General features: G+C 42.3%; 2 protein-coding genes and 1 long non-coding RNA gene across 3 annotated transcripts in view; 1 reads left to right on the top strand and 2 right to left on the bottom strand.

Annotated features, from left to right (window-relative positions):
* Positions 1-1,589: 1,589 nt before the first annotated feature.
* idh1 (isocitrate dehydrogenase (NADP(+)) 1) lies at positions 1,590-9,483 on the bottom strand. Its single transcript, XM_034885892.1, has 9 exons — positions 9,267-9,483; positions 7,568-7,697; positions 5,497-5,788; positions 4,615-4,717; positions 3,868-4,045; positions 3,012-3,163; positions 2,675-2,815; positions 2,388-2,550; positions 1,590-2,176 (listed from the first exon to the last, which is right to left on the bottom strand). The coding sequence occupies exons 2-9, from the start codon at positions 7,687-7,689 to the stop codon at positions 2,083-2,085; spliced, it is 1,245 nt and encodes a 414-aa protein (XP_034741783.1). The 5' UTR covers positions 7,690-7,697; positions 9,267-9,483; the 3' UTR covers positions 1,590-2,082.
* Positions 9,484-12,510: 3,027 nt separating this feature from the next.
* The window catches only part of LOC117953151, a 12,408-nt gene continuing 5,833 nt past the window's right edge, over positions 12,511-19,085 (bottom strand). The window contains exon 3 of the long non-coding RNA XR_004658573.1: positions 12,511-12,522. This is a non-coding gene — a long non-coding RNA (uncharacterized LOC117953151). The remainder of the gene's footprint in view (positions 12,523-19,085) is intronic.
* The window catches only part of kcnh3 (potassium voltage-gated channel, subfamily H (eag-related), member 3), a 136,130-nt gene continuing 131,560 nt past the window's right edge, over positions 14,516-19,085 (top strand). Inside the window, exon 1 of the mRNA XM_034885859.1 lies at positions 14,516-14,979. Within this exon, the coding sequence (XP_034741750.1) occupies positions 14,904-14,979 (76 nt within the window). The 5' untranslated portion in view covers positions 14,516-14,903. The remainder of the gene's footprint in view (positions 14,980-19,085) is intronic.

Raw genomic sequence — 19,085 nt, forward strand, 5'->3', positions numbered from 1 at the left:
ATGGTGTAGTCTACGTGATACACAGGTATAGGAAGTGTACCCACTATAAAAACTCCAGGATTTCAATATACCCACTTAAAAATGCCCAATGACAATATACTTTCCATTAAGTCTTTGATATATTTTGAATTGTCATCTGCATTTTTCTTCCATGCATAGGCCAAATAAAAGGTATTTACACTGTAAATTGGTGCATAAAAGTCTATCTAAAGACAGGAAATGAAGTCATTGACGCCCAAAATGTCCCTGGGGAGGACACCCAGGCTGCCCACTATGATGTGCTGTCCCCCAAAGGCAGATTCTGGCCAATATATAAAGTACATTATACCTACTACAATACATTAGACTACACCACTGATTCAGATGTAGCACGAAAGAGTGAACTAAAAAAAAAGGACCACATAACATTTCTCAACTGACCTTAATTTCAGTTTTGGAGACTGTGTTAACACTTGTTTTTTCTCACCTTGACTACATGGTCTTCTGTAGGAACCAGTCAGTCAGCTTTTGCTACTTTGTGCATTTAGCTGAAAATAATAATATATTTTCTCTGAACTTCAGCTTTTTGTACTGAGAGTTGTTGGACTGTTCTCCATGTTAATTAATCTTTGAACCGAGCTTGAACCAATCCTCTTCTCCTCTGGTGGCCCTTCTTTTCCTTCTACTCTTGTGTTATGGAAATGAGCGGAGCAATTGCAACGATACGTTGCAATTTACTTGCACGTTTCAACTTTTTGAACGGGATTCCATTTGGTGTCACTTAGTTCTCACATCATTTACCTTTTGTAATTAGTTTTGTTCTTTCTATCCACAAAGGGATTATAACCAAGCTACGATAAGCTTGTGCCCACAAATGTTGCATGAATAGGTAATCCAAGAAAAAGATTGTCTCGTATTAATCTTAATATCTGTTGAACTAATTGATTGCTGCTTCCTGTTTGGCATTTGGATGCTGTGATTACTCGTTTCTAAAACTGAAGGGATGACAGAGAAGGACATCATGGTAATACAACTGCATATTTTACATAACCGCAAGTAATCAACTATTTTGTGTTTTTATAATATTACCGTAAAGAGAAGATTTGGCGGGTTTTGAAAAGTTGGTCAGATCAAAAACAAGATATTTGGAGATGTCACCTTGAGCTGAGACATTTTTCACAACATGATATAGAAGACAGAAAAAATAGATTTATTGAACAGACTCACAAACATTTCTTCTAAAAAATTATTTATAATGAGTTATCATAATTCGGACTTAAAAGGCAGGATATCGATTACAAACGAACGTGGACAATGTAATGAAGATTTTATGGCAGCACACACACAGGACGGACACAAAAAACCTCTTCAACAACTGACTGGTAAAGTAAACAAGAAGAAAAAAATCTAAATGCAATACATTTTTATTAGTTTAGAAGTTGTGTGAGAAGAGATTTAAATATTAGAAATGACGGTCATTTAGATTTTACATGATTTGTGCTGTGACAGTAAAACGTCATGTGTACACACAGACAAGCTACAACAAAGCTGAGAGGTTTCATTAATAAAAACATGAATGTGCTATTGCTGTTGCCCAAGGTATTTCTTTTAAACACTTAAAGACACGGGGAAGCAAGAATCAACCGATGACTTTGGCACTAAACAAATAAGGCAGTTGAGGATCCAGAGGCTCCTCTCCAGACCGATTCTGTCCCCCCTGTCTGTTGCACAGCTCACTAATGAATACTAACAACACACACTCACTTTAGAGAACAGAGTGCAATTATGGTAAACAAGGTCACTGAGCTCAGTGGCAGTCCCGGAGACAGTGTTTTTTTTATTTTTTAAAGTATGGCTGTCTTCTACTGATGGATTAACAGAGATGACGACGGCCAACACTGATCACAAGCCTCCACTCCCCTCTATCTGGACAAGACACCCTGCTTGATCCGAACACTTAGTTTCAGTGTGTAGATCTCTCGGCGTCCTTGGCGGAATTCGTCCTGCTCCAGTGTTAATTGTAGTAGCTGTATAGTTGTCTCTGTGTGCGTGTGTTTAAATGTGTGTGTGACTGTGTTTTACGGCCAAGGCTGGGAGGTGAGATCACAGTTTGGGCTGGTTAGCTAGCTTAACCTTCAGGTTCTCTGCCAGCTTGTCCAGGAACTCAAAGGTGTTCAAGTAGTCAGCACGTGTCACACTGCAAACAGAGGAAAAACAAGGAGAAAGGATTGAGTTTACTTTGGGAGGAACTCAATGGTTTCATTTGCATATTCAGTAGTATTTATGTTGCTGTCCAGCCATCCGCAGCCACAGGAGGTATCCCCAAGAGGTAGATTCCTATGCTGTAGACACCTACAGCACGCAGCGCAGAAACATAAATTAAGTGTAAGATAATGAAGAACACTAACTTTGCCAGGCCTTTGACACAGATGGCCAAATCCTTGGTCATGAAACCGGCCTCGATTGTCTCGATGCAAACTGCCTCCAACGACTCAGAGAACACTCGCAGCGCTGCGTTGTTGTCCAGCTTTGCCCGGTGGAGCAGGCCCTGCGACCATGCAAAGATGGAGGCTGCAGCACACACACAAAGGGCGTAAAGACAGGATTTAGTTAATGAATCCATATACAGTATATACATAACATTGATGACTTTGTTTTTTGGGGGTTATGTTTGGGTTGTAGCTAAATGCTTTACCTATGGGATTGGTGGAGGTCTCTTTTCCCTGCTGGTGTTGTCTGTAGTGGCGAGTTACTGTGCCGTGGGCGGCCTCAGACTCGACGGTGCGTCCATCAGGACAGATAAGCACACTGGTCATCATACCCAGGGAGCCATAGCCTGAAATAGTAACACAAAACTGCATTACCAAAAAACATCTTTGAACCTGAAATGGTAAAAATCAGCATTCTTCATTTTTAAATTTTTTCTTATTGGTATTATTATTATTATTACATGAAGTTGTGCATGGGTCAGATTTGGAAAGTTTCAACATAGTTCTTCACTTCTGATGGAAAAATGTGTCATTTCTACCAACCTTGTGCCACAGAGTCAGATTGTACGTCTCCATCGTAGTTCTTGCAGGCCCAAATGAAGCCTCCCTCAGATTTCATGGCCTGGGCCACCATGTCATCTATCAGGCGGTGCTCATACCATATGCCTTTGGCCTCAAACTGAGCACGGTATTCCCTGGACAAACAAGAAGGTGGACACGCCTCTAAGTTTGTTATCTTCATCTGGTATAAAAGAGTGTACTTGTGATGGGGTTGGGTACCGAGACCAGGTGCCAAAACGACCTGTATCTACCGGACCAAATAGCGACGCAGATTTCAGTGCCTCATTTTGGTGCCACTTAATTGCCCACGGCGCTCTCTGGTGCTCCGAAACGGACTTTGCAGGCAACGGAAGCCTCGCTGCATGTGACAGTAGTTAACACTCCACTTGGGTTCAAGCTAAACGGTGTAAAGTGTGACTGTATTTCACAGCAGAGGATTCCATAAGCGGGACATCCAACAGTCTGAAGCTGCCGTTGTTGGAAAAAAACACAAACGGTGCGTTCACTTGAAACTGGTAAGCCTCGTGGCGCATTCAAAGTTATTGTAAAATACCCTTTTCCCATCAAGTGGTTGTTTTTCTTGTTTAACAGCAATTTACTGGTGGAATTAGTTAGAAGATACTGTTATTACATTATTAATAAATCATTTAATTGAGGCCATGTGGCCTTAGCAATAAAACACACTGTTCTTTTTAATGTTGTTTTGTGATCTTCCTTTTTTTTCCATTAAAGTTGCAGTTCAGGCAACGGCACTGTTTTAAAAGTATCGATTTACCACCGGCATCGGAAAAAGAGCGAGAGATGGAGTGTGAATGTGAGAGATAATTAAAGTCATTACTTCTCGTAGATCTCCTGGAAGATGTCTTTGAAGCGACCGTCGTACTTCTTCAGGATGGTGTTCTTGGTGCTGAGGTAAAGAGCGCAACCTTTGGTCAAAGCCATCTGGAAGGAGCTGTGGGCAAAGTCCCTGATGGACTTATCTGTATTGTACATCCCCATGGCAACACCGCCTGTGCCTGGACAGACACAAATATATACATAAAGTATGGTACATTCACAAACACGCTGTGCCAACCTTGTATTTGTGTGATCATTATTTTAGAATGACTAAATAAACATAGACAAAGCCTGAGAAACGCTTTAGAAGGACATCTCCGTCGCTAGTCATCATTACTCCACCTTTCTAATCTAGGAGAGTTAGCCCTGTGTTTGGTTATGAGTTTTACTGTACCCAACAGGTGAACTGAAACATACTGATAAGCCATATCTTATATTTTCCCCATTTACAATGGAAAATGTGGTGGTTTCAGGATTTCTCTGCTGCTCCGTTATATTGACTTACACTCTATTATACATCCACATTGATTCTTGAAATCTTTGCTCTATGATAAGTTTCACGTAAAACTGATCTGTGTATCTGATCTGCACACCTGAAACGCGTGTATCTATGATACTAAAAGTACATTGTCACAATTGTTGAGTATTTTGCCTGACCGACTTTCCCCACCCCCTTTAATTATCGGATATTTTACATGTAGCGAGGTGCTGGTAGCATGATCGTGTGTCGGGCTGGTTGTGTTCTTACCCTCAAACTCATGGATGACATATTTAACTGGCTCTCCATTTGTAGGTGTGTACGTCATCTCCACTTTCCCAGGCCCAGGCACCACAAAGTCTGTAGCTTTGTACTGTGGGCAGTACAATGAGAAAGGGGGAAAAAAAAGGTTAATACTACTGCAACCTTGCTGTTTGACCTCAATTAACTACATGGCTGTAAGAGACTCATTTTGAAAGGTGTGAACACTGTCCTATGAAATTGTGTGAGATCAGAGTTCAAATTGCAATGACCAAGACTGTCATAAAAAACCTTGGCAGGACTAGGCAGCAGAGTTTCTAATATGTATACCTCTGACATCCGTGGGATATTACGCAACTAGCAGCCATTTGACACTTCACCTGCACTTCTACACTGAGGGAAGAACTGTTAACTTTGACACAGCGCCATGAGTTAGCTCTGTGACCTTGCTGCAACTTGTCCAGGCTGCAGTGGTAGTACATTAGGGTCCAAAGGACAGCTGAGGAAATATAATTGTTGCCCAAGTCAGTTCTGACAACCCTACAGTGTCTGATGCAACTGTAACTCACTGAGCTCATACGCGAGTTGACAATAGTCAGCTTGTCACAGAGGTTTTGCTGGAAATTATGCTTCATTAACAGTAGTGATTTTGTCAAATGAAAAGGGAGATGGAGTAAGTTTTTCTGCACACAGATAAAGACAATTAAATGATTGCTACACAGTTAAAGTTGCTTCTTTTTAGCTGTAGTCCTGCAGTCTGACACTTTGAAGAGTATTTCAACTCTAAGCCATGCTTGGAAGTTTGATCTCACGCCAACACACTGTACATTTACCATAGTTGTCAGAGTACGCAGAAACAAGTTGAAGCAAGTGAGTGTAAATACTCCGTACCTGATCTCCGTGGGCGTGTCTGCCAATGATGATGGGCTTGATCCAGCCAGGCACCAGGCGGGGGATGTTCTTGCAGATGATGGCCTCCCTGAACACCGTGCCACCCAAGATGTTACGGATGGTGCCGTTGGGCGAACGCCACATCTGCTTAAGCTTGAACTCCTCCACGCGATTCTCATCTGGCGTGATGGTGGCGCACTTGATGCCCACGTTGTAACGTCGGACTGCCTCTGCCGCCTCAACCGTCACCCGGTCGTCTGTTGCATCTCGGTTCTCCATGCCGAGATCATAGCTTTGCAGGAGGAGACAAAGAGAATAAATGTTATGTTAAAAAGTCGTGGAGAGGAAACATCTTTAATGTCCGGGAACTTTGTTGAATGTACAGCTACCTGTGTGAGTCAATACTAGGTTGTACCATTCAGAAAATGTCACAATTCCATTCCAATTTTTAGGCCCACAATTCGATTCAATATCGATTTCATTCAAAAATGATTCTCGAATAAAAACTTTTTTTTAAAAACGAGTATGTAAATGTAGTTACTTTTCCCATTTTTATATATATGTGTGTGTGTGACATATATACACACACACACAGTATATATATCCAGTATATCCATGTTATTCATGTGGATTTGTTTATTTGTTATGATTATGTGTGTTGTTTGTAAGCTACTGGGACCTTGAATTTCACCTTGGGGATCAATCAATTATCTCTCTATCATGTGATTGCAGTAGACATACAATGAAGAAAAAATTAAAATATAAATGGATTTTTGGAATTCTATGAATCAATTTTGAATTTGTAGAGATTGAATTGCAATTCAAATACAAAATCGTTAGTCAATATAATCCCTAAATTACAAATAAAGGTTAAACAAAGATTCCTGATTTAGATTTGGAAATCTGATCAGAGGGTGAATTAACAAGCTTAAGAATATGACAAATGATAGAAGCAGCTTATATTAGTTGACACTTTTTGATAGCTGACAGTCTGAATGTTACAACGAGATGACTGTGATGTGGAACACAATCACTGTATCAAAAGGACAACAACAACAACACTGACGAGTAGTGAAAGAGTGTGAGCTCACTTCCTGCTTGAGGAATAACTTGCTGCTAGGGCTTTATTCCCACCACATCTTGGCTAAGTGTATTTCTATTCAAAAATACCCATTAACCTCTTACCTCACTTCTTTCAAAGTACTGTGCTCACTCTGTACTTCTTACCATGCATGCGACTCGCCTAAATGATAAGATCTGCAAAACCAGGCAGCAACACAGAGACAAAGGAAACAAGGAATCAATTGTGCAACAACAAGTGGCCCTCTGCCAAGATAACTGGAAAGGTTGCTCCACTTGTTCCACTCATGCTGGAGGAACCACAAACTGTTGAGAGGAGGAAGTGTACTTTGTCTAAAAACTAGACTGTGATGAATGTGCTTATCACATTCCCTTCAAGCATTAGCCTAGCGCATGGGCCTCCTTGTTAACCCAAGCAGCCGTGACCTTTTACCCACTTTCTTAGTACTTTACCCCGAAGGCCGATGCCAAGCCACAAAACAATAGGACGCTCAACAAGTCAGGACCATCTGGACATAAGACGCTTTTAAACAAACTGCTTCAGTTTCAACAACAATGTTGTCCCTGTTTGATGCGTTTGATTGTAATGTGTGTCTGTTTAACCTGTAACCTGGGCTCAAAATTAGCACCGTCGACCAGGCAAATGCTGGTTTAAATATGTAGATGTGTTTCATTCACCAGTCAAAAAAAAACAATGGTAATCTATTGAGTGGTTAGTGAAATCTGAACATCCACTAGCCTTTAGGCCAACTGATAAATGTGCCTTTTCACCTATTCAAACAAGTTAATGCATTCCTCGGACACACCCGGAAACCTGAACAAGCCTTGGATCTGAAAATTTACATTTACCCTCTTTATGTCAGTGAATTGAAAGTGTAAATTTAGATGTATCCTGAAGATGTCTTCGTGTCAATGGGTTGTAGTTTGTTTTTCGAGTGGCCCGATCTAGTCCTTCTTGAGAAATTGCTAATCCAACATCACCACATTTTACCTGTGCAGGTCGAGCTCCAGGTAAGGAAAGATAAGTTTCTCCTTAATGAGCTCCCAGATGACTCGAGTCATCTCGTCTCCCTGCATCTCCACCACAGAGCCTGCCTTGATCTTCTGGGACATCTTTGAGCCTGTTAGTGGACACGGGGGACAGAAACAGACGTTTATAAGAGAATGGTACAGTAATAAAGAAAAGAACATTGTAGCGATAGGGCCAGGGATGGTGGCTTATTTAGCTAAAACTAAATAAATGTGCTATTATTAAGATGTGTTTTTTTAACTCTTAATAAAACAAACTGTTTGATGATACATACTGGCACCGTGAATTGGAAGTTTGATCTCACGTTGAAACGATTTTGAATCGGTAGACTTTGAATCGCGATACGAATGGGAATCTATTTTTTTTTGACACCCCTATTAATGAATTAAACAAAAACTAATTAACAGATTACTCAATCATTTCATAAAAATGTCTGTTGTTGTAGTCCTTCTCTCAATTAGGCATTCAAATGTGGGACTGCAATACCACACTTGAGAAAATGCTACACACCAGTCTGCTTAATGAATAAACTCATTCAGCACATTCAGCAGTAGCTAGAGCAGTGACTCAGCATTTATTTGCTCCACTACATTTATTCCATAATCCTCTTAAATCTGTGTGCCAAACACAAAACCCTGTAGCACATGGTTAACCAACACATTTACCGGTAATTCAGGTTCCACTGTGTTTTCAGCTTTTTGTAACTGACCTAAAATGTTTCTCCTGCTATAAAAGTTAAATGACATGGCTGTTGGGTTTTTGCCGAAAAGTTTCATAACTTGTAGATCTGTCTTTTTTTGGGGGGGAGGGGGTTTATTGTTACATAAGTAGACAGGCTAATCATGGCATGATGGGGAGGAGACCAATGAGATAGCCATTGACCGAAGGCAACTGTCAGGAGGCCAGATGAGGAATGCAAACCGTTGAAGTATTTCAATGCGTCTATGCAGTAGAGTGGCGCAAACATTTTATTAAATTTGTGCTACATGGCCTGAGAAAACAGGAAAAAGTGCACTGTAAAGAAAACTTACAACTACAAAAATGCACTGTGCCACACCAGACCAATAAACGCTCCGGCTGGTGGGTGACCGTAATGCATTTGGATGTTACACTAGTCCATATTGCGATTTCGATAAAATTGCGATAAATTGTGCGGCTAACCAACAAGTGACGCGTTTGGCGTCATTAGGAGTTTTTCTGCTGGCCTGTGAGAAGGTATAGTTCTTAAGGTGGAGGTAAGCTTCCAATAGTTCGTTCACACATACTACTACCAACACTATTATGTCACAACGTTGGTTTAATATATCAGCAACAGTCTCCCTTTAGCATGGCGTCTAACGTAGTTTACAGTTTTGATAAATATGCCAAATAAAAGAAAACAGGTGGACAGAAAGGTGTTCGGGCCTCATTGACTCGGGTTGTCATACGACTTAATTTCAAATGTTGTGTGGGGGTTACACGACATAAGGTCGAACACTATTTACTCTGAACACGAAAAGTACATGATTTTAACGATAGCTTTAGGGTTTTCCGCCTGGCTGTGGTTAACCAGCGTTATCGGGTCAAAACATACGAGCACATCACTTCCCCTTGGCGTTAAGTCGCCATTACGCTACTTTGTTCTGCAAAGCACAATTTCTTAATATATTACAAACGTTACCTTGTTTTATGCAAAAGTCCACGACAGTGTCAGCGACGAGATGAGGAGAAGAAGTGACGTCCGTAACACAGGCCGACAGAGCTCAAAGCGGTTTAGGCTGACGGAGGAGCCTCCTCCTCCGAGGAGCGGCAGCTTCAACGTCTCGACCTCCAGACCTCACTGACAGCTCACTCACTGTCCAATCAGAGAAGAGAGAAAAAGCTATCCGCCAATCAGATAAGCCCACACGATAATGGGGCGTGATTTGTCTGGGCGAGGTTTGCAAACGTGGCACCCTAATTGGTCAGAGATGTGCTGTGCTCTTCCTCCTCCAACAGAGATAATAGTTATAATTCATAATTTATTTATACTTTTTATTGATCCCCTTTGGGGAAATTACAATTTACACTCTGTTGTTATTACACGCTACACATAGCCCTGAAATACACAGGTTCTATCCAGGTCCTATACTGTACATGCACTAATGGAGAGATGTCAGAGTGAGTGGGCTCGGACTACTGAACAGGTGCCCTGGTTGAGGGGGTTATGTTGCCTTGCTCAAGAGCACCTTGGCAATGCCCAGGAGGTGAACTGACATTTCTCCAGCTACCAGTCCACACTCCGTGCTATGGTCCGTACAGGGACTTGAACCAGAGACCCTCCGGTTCCCAACAGTGATGAAGGCTCTATTTAAACCGAAAAGATCATTATTACGGCTTATGAATTGCCTTTTTTGAGGGGCTTAACATACTTAAGAATTTGCTGTCATTGGCCGATGTAAGTCAAGTGCAGATTTGAGTTGTGCATGCTCAGATTTAAATGGTTTACGCCATAACGTGTCATACCCAAAGGGGTAAGCCTCTCCTCTCCAAGCGGAGGTCCTATGGCAATGTTTTGATGCTAATAAGCCATCACCTGCCATTAGCAACCCATTGACTTCCATTCATTTTGGGGTAACTTTGACAGCGAATAACTTTACATCTAAAGCGTTTAAAGACTCTAGTTGTCTGTTGTTTATTTCTAAAGAAACACGACAATGCAATGTATAAAAGGCTCCATTACTTTGTACCTCACATTATGGCTTTGTAGCAGATACAGGTGTGTGTGTATATATATCTATATATATATATATCTATATATATATATATATATATATATATATACACACACACAAACACACAATATTAGGTCTCATTTCAACAAATCTGACGCACTGCTTAATGAGTTGGACAGCCCTGGTGTAGGCTGTTTTTTTATTTTTTCCTTAATGTTATATTAATGCATACGCGAGGTTGATGAGCTGCCAGGGTTGGACAGCTTTGTGGTAAATGTAGACTTCTCCACACCAGGAGCCACCTTCTGCTCACTTCCAGCTCATCTGGACTCTGGCCGCTTTGCAGGTGGCTTTGGTTTCATCTCACATGAAACATAGCACAAAAAGACATAAACACTCTCACTTTGATGTATGGTTCCCAATACCAATTTACTTATAATATTAAATTACTTATTATTTACTTGCAGAACATTTATTAACCCACCTGTTGTGCTCGGGTCATATTTGAACTCTTCAAAAAACGTCTATATGTGAAGTATAAGTTTCTTTTTAACCAAATTACCACAAAAAATGGATTGGATTCCATACAGTGCTCTTTGCGAATACAATTGATCACTTTCATTTCTGACAAAACTCATCTGTACGTTGCGAGGCCCTAGCTCAGTAGCATAGACTGTAACAGTCTATGCTCAGTAGCCTAATCTGATCACAGTGATAGGATACAATGTCCATAGTCTTACTGTGTATGTGTGTGTGTGTGTGTGTGTGTATGTGTATGTGTGTGTGTGTGTGTGTGTGTGTGTGTGTGTGTGTGTGTGTGTGTGCGTGTGTGTGTGAGTGTGTGCTTGCTTGCAGTAACCGATTCTCATTATGCTAACTTTTGGTGAAGTGGCTGCTTTTTATGTTTGCTAATTTATGTTTAATTAATCCGTTTTCACAACATTGAATGCTTGGACGGATTGGTCGCTGGGTTGAAAATCTTTGTAGTGTCGCTGTCCTGAGAGAACCAGCTTTGTGACGATGCATTTTCCAGCTGATCCAAGAGGCTCTTTAAAAGACTTTATTTTGGAGGATTTTCTCAACACATAAGGAACACTTCATTCTTCAGTTTATCACAGACAGTCAACGTAAACACATCTGGAGATACATGGTTCTCACTGGATATGAAGGGGATGTAAAGTGTACTGTGGTGTCTGAGCAGTGCTGGATGATGTGTTGATAGAAATCCGCTTGACACTGTTTCTTGATTATAAAAGGTTTATTACATCAAAGAATACAATATCAATACAAGCTCTGCAGAAGCTAGGAGAGTGTCTCTGCCAATGTAACACTCTGAATCCCAGCTCCTTCATCATGGTCTATATAGGGGGTCTCTGTCCAAAGGAATGAGGTGAAAGTTCATGCTAGGAGCCCACAGATAGGGTATCCAATAGAGCAATCAATCATAGCCCCCTGGGGTCTTCTACCGGAGGTCAACCTTTCACCAAATATTCCACATCTGGTTAAATTCTGAGGCCCCTTCCTCTAGGATAAGTGACCTTTAGACCTTAGGATAAACAACCTTTAGACGATTACATTTCATGGCTGCATTTCACTATCTGGTTTGAATTTGGTGGTGTTCAGATACTACAGTACCTTCCTACAGTACTCAAATAAGAAATTCTTCCTTATATCCCACCACTGTATAACAATAGGGAAAGAGAATTTAGCACAACACCTGCAACAGCAACCTAGGGCAAACTGTGGTTAGAGCTGCCCTGAGCAGTCACTGGTTTGATTCCCAGCTGCCCAGACCATTTGCTCCATGTCGTCCCCCTTCTCTCTTTCCCTACATTTCCTGTTCATCTCCACTATCACAATCACCACCACCACCCCCCCAGTGGTGTATTCTGTGTGATACGCAGGTATATAGTGTAGTATACCCACTAAGAAAGCTCCAGGATTTCCATAGCCTACCCACTTACAAATGCACAATGGTATGTAACAACATACTTGCCATTATCATTTTGATATATTTTGAATCATGATGGATTTTTTTTCATCGCATAGGCAAAATAAAAGACCATAAATTGGTGCATAATACAATCCATTAGACTACACCACTGCAACCCCCCCCCAAAAAAAAATATCTTAAAAAAACACTCATTAAAGACAGGAAGTTCAAAAGACCATCCCGGAAATGCAGAAGAAGAAAGTTGGCGCCACTTTGGAATGCAGAGACCACTGCACCTTTTCTTTATTCCAATGAAAGGACACAACGTTACCAACGTAATTAATATACAACAACCTGGACAGTTAGAGGCAACAGGTTTTAATATGTTGCTACTGTGTGTGTTTTATGAACAAATATGTAGTGCGAGTGGAGTCTAGAGGTTTCTCTATGGTTTAAAAATAAAACTGAGCGGAGCCCGGCCCGGGACCCGGGATGGCGAACCCGTGGACCCGTGGACCCGTGGACCCGTGGGAAATGATGTGATGTAGCCTCGTTGTCGCCAATGTGAAGACTTAGTGGACTTCGAAAAGGTGAGTCAACCCCCCCTCTGCTGTCGGTTGTATGGGTAAGTGGTGCCTTGTTAGCTTGCATGTGGCTTTGTGAGGTTTACTATGGCTGCTATGTGTACGTGAGGTGTTTGTGCTGTTCTCATAGAGACACGCAGGAGCCAATCAGCGATCACCTGTGATTAACCTGCGCAGAGGTCTAATGCATTGTTGTTGGATTTGTTTGCTCTCGGGTTGGTTTAGCTTGTGCTTTTCATATTTAGGCTCATAACATGTCATAAGTCAGCCTATAGGCCTTCAATAGCCTGTAGTTTTGGTGTAGCTTGTGCTTTTCATGTTTTTATTCCATATGGTAGGCCTATGCCTATTTACAAAACATTTAGACCTACAGTTAGTATACAGTCAACCATATCAGCTGTGATAAGAGTCAACATTATACAAAATGTTTATCATTTGGTATTTTGGTAACGGCTCACCAAGATGAGGTGCTCTATCATATTAATACATTTAATTACGTGACTATTTCACGATTAACTCCCGTGGAGCTGTGTGAAATCATAATCTAGACTGAATCAAACCTATTAATGTAGGCCTTTACTAGCACTAGTTTCTCGACTTATATTATCCTGTGAAAGGCGCACTTATGAAATGTATCACAAAACGGATGGCTGCAATTCCGAAAATAACTTTTAAATCTTATTTAGTTAAAAGGCCCCGAAAAATGTTAACCTACAATTTTTATTATTATTAAAAAGCCAGTCAAAACATAACAGGTTAGGTCCAGTTCCTCCCGCTGTGTTGACATACATCGATCTACAAATAACACTCAGGTTTCCGATTCAAAATGTATTTGTTTTAATGTGATGGCATAACCAACCTAAACTTGTACTTTAAGATACTATTCAGTGTGTGTGAATGAGTGAGTGAGTGAGCCATAACGGCTCCTTTTTCTTGTCACGGTGCGTTTATATTGCGATGCGGAACCAGAAGAGGGCAGAATGCCACTGTGCAATGAGAACTGCACGAGGCCATGTGGTCCTGAGGAGAGGAGCATCGCAGCTTCCTATATGTAATGGTCTTCTTAGACCATCTCGATAAGTGAATGCACACGGTAAGCAGGACCACCTCCACCCTGGACATCACCTGCTCAGCCTGCTTCCCGTTGGGCGGACGTGCAGGAGCACAAAAACCAACAGATTGTTTCATTTCATGGGCCATCAGAACAGATAAAAGATAAAAGCAAGTTAAAAGCATTAACTGGCTTTTATTATACGGCAATAATAATAGAAAAATCCAACACGATGCAACCTTTTTTCCTGTCCTGTCCTTGTGTTTTTCTTTTATAAATTATTCTTGTTTTTAGCTATCTATTGTCTTTTCTTGTTTAGTATCTTTAATGCCCCTTACGTTTTGGCAGTCACAATTTCGTTGTATGGCTCTCTCTGCAATGAGAATAAACTGTTAACACGCAGTAAAGTTTTAACCGAGATTTCAATAGACTCTTAAACAGCTCGACCAGGATCCATTTAGCCACGTGAATTGGGTCTACTTTTCTTTTGGTGCACATCAGACCACATCTTTGTCTCCACGTGTAACAGCACCACAGCTTGTCAAGGCGTCATGTGTCTCTGCATCTGCTCTGAGTTGTGGCAACGACAGAGGGAGAGAGAGAAGGAGAGAGAGAGAGAGAGAGAGAGAGAGAGAGAAGGCAAGAGTTGAGGAGGAGCTTGCAGCGATAAGATTCACTCCACGCGCTGTTGGCATCAAAACTTGCAGTCTCTCCATCCGTCCTCATCTCTCTCCAGCGCACTTGTTTTTTTGCAATCACACACGCACGCACTGGCGTTTTAATATTTGTTCCCCCCCGTTGGACGGTGCACAGGTGCATCCCTCGGCCATTGCTCGCTCTCTGCTTACTTGATTATGGTCACAACCCCTGCGGTGCCAAGGTGGAGTCACCGCGCGTATCTCGGATCGGTGCGCTTCTCCAGGGGCTGGGATGCGCACCGGGCACCTCCCGCTTCCTGCCGAGTTTCGGCTCTACCCAGGAGTCAAGCGCTGCCCCGGGGCGCCGAGGCAGGAGGACCCAGTCGACCCGGAGCAGGATGCCGGTGATGAGAGGGCTGCTCGCCCCACAAAACACCTTCCTGGACACGATCGCGACCCGCTTCGATGGCACCCGTGAGTACCTAACGAGAGCTTTCTGATCATCCCTTTTTTTGTTTTCTCGAAAAATAAACGAGGGTTAAAAAAAAAAACTCACTGCATTGAATGCCACATGCATACTAACCCTATAAATATAACCAGTCTTCAGCAACAGGATGTTTCTCTCTAAGATGCAACTTTAAAAGAGTTTCACTCTGGCTAATAAATCAAAGCACTAGTCTCAAAGTGGCATCCTCTGTAAGAAGGTCCCAATGCTTTCTTAGAAGATAATGGGCACCTGTCTGCATGAAAAGTGCTCATAAAGTGTATTCTGGTCTTCTGTTTAGTCCAGTGATGGCAGTGTTGTGATGACTACCAACATGTTTCCTAATAGGTGCATGCAATGCAAGGGGTTAAGAGATTTTGCCAGCTGATTTGGTTCACTGTTCTAGTTTCATGACTGAGACTGTCTTTAGTTCCTTTGTGCACCACTGTGGCCACTGTGTCCGTGCAGTGTGTCTCTTTCAGTTGACCAGTCACACCAGAAAAGTTGCAGGTCAGACTCAAATCTTTTGTACCCAACTCCCCAGATGTGTCTGTTTCTGAAAGAGAGGCAGGCTATGGTGGGGTGGTGATGGCGCAGTGGATATGACACATGCCTTTGGTGCAGGAGATCTAGGTTTGATTTACACTGCAATACATCAACCAATGCGTCCCTGAGCAAGACACTTAACCCCTAGTTGCACCAGAGGTGTGCGACCTCTGATGTGTATAGCAATTGTAAGCTGTCTTAGATAAAAGCGTCAGCTAAATGACATGTAATATACAGACCTTTTCTTTTTCTTTGGCAAGGGTGTTTTGTGAACAGATGCGATGAGCAGCCCGTGTGGTGTGTGCCCATGCTGGGTGGGTGGGCGGTGAGAGATGCTTATATCGGCCGTTTGTCTCTCCTTCTGCGTTGATTATTCAGGGCAATGGCTTGTGTGAGTCTGCGAGTGGGGGCGAGCCAGTGTCTCCCCAAAACCAGTTATTTGCTTGACAGCATGATAGAAAAGACCATTCGACCATGCAGCAGCAAGCAAGGCACTGAAAAGGCAGATCCCGATCTCACCCGAGGGTTTTCCAAGTCCTCTGCTCTCCTAACTACACTCACTAAACCTAATGGCTCCTGCTTTTGTCAACATGACATCAAAATGCTCTGACTTTGAAAGGCAAAGTGGGTTCTCAGGGCTGTCTCTAAAAGATCTGCTCTGGGGACGAGAGGAACAAATAGCTTCTCGCCTCTGTGTTGTCCTTTTTATCTTCACACTCCTCTAGAGCTGAAAAGATGAATCGATTTAGTCGTCTACTTATAGTGATTCCAGTTTTGGATAACTCACTAGTCCATATTTCTTTTCCAATACAGTTGTGATTAAATGTGCAGCCCTACAAACAACCAATCGATTCATTGACAGGTTAATCGGTAACAAAAATAATGGTTATTTTTCAGCCATACCCTTATCTGTCTGCTGTTATGTACCATATGACTGAGTACCAATACTTCAACACTTAACACAAATGTAGTTTTGCATTATTCAGAAGAAACGCTTGCAGACATGTGCAGTGCACATGCTTCATCCCCCAGCCCCCGCTCCTGGGTGCTGATAATCCCACATCTCTAGCAGTCGTAATTAACTTGCAGAGATGTCAAGGATTCATCATGGCCTTTCTGCAGGGGGTGAAAGGAGAGGATGTGGGGGTGGGGAGGGCGGAACGGAGTGTGTGTGGGGAGATTTAGAATATGTTGAAATATAAAGCCCATACGGTTCCTAGCTGTGACAAGCTATGTGTTTCTGAATGGTGTGATATAGTTTCTTATTAAAGTGTGTGTGTGTGTGTGTGTGTGTCAGTGAGAGATTAATTTAAAAAGCCAGTTGTCTCTGCCAGAACAGGTACACATTTGACGTTGATGACGATTAGCTACATTGTTTTACATGTCTGTCAACTGACTGTGGAACCTGGCAATGTTTATATTGCTCTTGGAAATGTTCCTCAGAGCAGAAAAGATACGATTTCAAACCATGCCACCATCAAGCGGGACTCATACAAATGCACTCACAGCTGCACAGGTGCATCTTTGACTAACAGTCACTGAGCCCTAACAACTTGCTTTGGCTTAAACGCAACACCTTAAGTAGAGAATAATGGAAAATGTGCACATCTAACCCTAGTTGGCTTCAGTTGCAGGACAAAAGCAGCATGATAAAGTTGAAAAACACACGGTGACTTTTCCAAGCTCCAGCCGGGTCTGCCCGATGGAACGCTAATATACTTTTGATAAATGCTCATGAGCTCGCACATTTTGTTGTTGGCACTGCTCCTTTCAAAACTGGAAGTAGAGATGCACTGATCAAACTTTTTGCCCCCTGCTGATTCTGAGTACCAAACTGATAGCAGTACTTTATCTTTCCTCAATCTAAAATTTGTATATTGTATTATTTATAGGTAAGGAAACACAAGACCAGGGACTCTTGTGGAGTTGGGGGCCTGCCGTGACTGAATGGATTTAACTGGTAGTGGAAACAATGCATTTTTATCACACTGACTGAGAGACTGTATTTAATGTGATGGGTCAAGTCATAGGTACCTGATTCACTTAATATGGTCAGTATGTTCTTAATGGCAAAATGCTGCTACCATTATCTCCAAAAGAACTACTTCCATGTCCCAAGTTGCCCTCGTCTAGAAGAAGTCTCCCGCTAATCCTGCCTTGTGCTGACCAAAGTTTGAGAAAGTTCATTTTTTTATTATTTGTTTATTAATCCCCAATGGGGACCTTACAATTTACACTCCGCGTGCACACTTTGTTAGTAATTACACACAGGCTTGAAATACACACACATGCTCAGGACCTATACATGCTAATGGAGAGATGTCAGAGTGAGTGAGCTGAACCAGCACCCTGAGCGGTTGGCGGGGATACGGTGCCTTGCTCAAGAGCACCTGGCAGTGCCCAGGAGGTGAACCGGCATCTCTCCAGCCACCAATCCACACTCTGTACTTTGTGGTCCATATGGGGAGTGAGCCTGCGGTTCCCAACCCAACTCCCTACGGACTGAGCTACTGGCACCCCAAGTTATCTAGCTGATGGGATCTTCCCTAGCTACTGAGCATGTGCAGCTCCCAACAAAGATAGTAAAGAAGTGTGATGTCTCACTCTGCAGTTAAACCAGAAAACTAAACACACAGGGGAAAACAGGATATGCAGCAATGTGCAGTACAACAAAAAATATGGTGTTTTAAAAATTAAATAAAAATGGAACCGTATTCTGGTACAACCTCAAAATTATGAACCTGAAAATGAGCATAATACGGGCGCTTTAAGTTTTGGTTATGTTCCGACTGAGTCTATTTCGGAATTGCTCTGTTGATGCCGGGTATTCTCTGCCGGATGTTTCTCATTTCGGCCGGATGTACGTTACCTTCCTCTTTCTTTGTGTTGGCATTTTAAACTCTGGTGGATTTATGAGGACTATGGTTAACTGCTCGTCTGATCTCTGTGTTCCACTAAAACAAGTTCCTTCCCGAGGCTATTTTGCAGAGGCTCCGGGGCTCCGTCCGGCGCTTTGCACCGCCCAAGACGATTATGATTGGTCTAAAGAAATGCCAATAAACCAAAGCATGTTTTTCTCCCATCCCGGAATGCTGTGTAGACTAGCCAGACTGATAGTGATGATGTGCGAGAGGTAGGGCAGTTGAGAAGGCCGTTGCTCAGTCTGCGAGTGACTTGGTTTGGGAACATGGAGGGTTGCGGGTTTAGAGCCCCAAGTATGGATTGGAGACCGATAGCTGGAGAGGTGCCAGTCAACCTCCAGAACACTGCCAAGGTGCCCACAAAGCATTGATAGTCAGCGGTCCAATAACACACAAAAATTTGGAAAATAAATGAGGTGCATTTTTTTCCCCTCTAAAACAAATCTACATTACACAAGATGGCATCAACAGTCATGACAATAAAAAAAGAACAAATCAAAGAGTGAACTACTAGAAGTTTAAAGTTACTCAATGTGGTTCTGTTTGTACAGTAGCTCAACCTGCAGGTCACTGCCAAGAGAGAGAGAGAGAGAGACAGAGGTGGGGGAGGGATGGATGGATATTAGAGG

Source organism: Etheostoma cragini, chromosome 11 (assembly GCF_013103735.1).
Source record: "Etheostoma cragini isolate CJK2018 chromosome 11, CSU_Ecrag_1.0, whole genome shotgun sequence".
Classification (NCBI taxonomy): Eukaryota; Metazoa; Chordata; class Actinopteri; order Perciformes; family Percidae; genus Etheostoma; species Etheostoma cragini.

Bases quoted from the DNA above. Each gene is read 5' to 3' on its own strand.
- idh1 (XM_034885892.1), bottom strand. From the start codon at position 7,689: ATGTCCCAGAAGATCAAGGCAGGCTCTGTGGTGGAGATGCAGGGAGAC. The intron at 5,789-7,567 runs GTAAAATGTGGT...CCTCCTGCAAAG, and splicing joins CTGGAGCTCGACCTGCACAG to CTATGATCTCGGCATGGAGA. The intron at 2,816-3,011 runs GTTGGTAGAAAT...TTACTATTTCAG, and splicing joins ATCTGACTCTGTGGCACAAG to GCTATGGCTCCCTGGGTATG.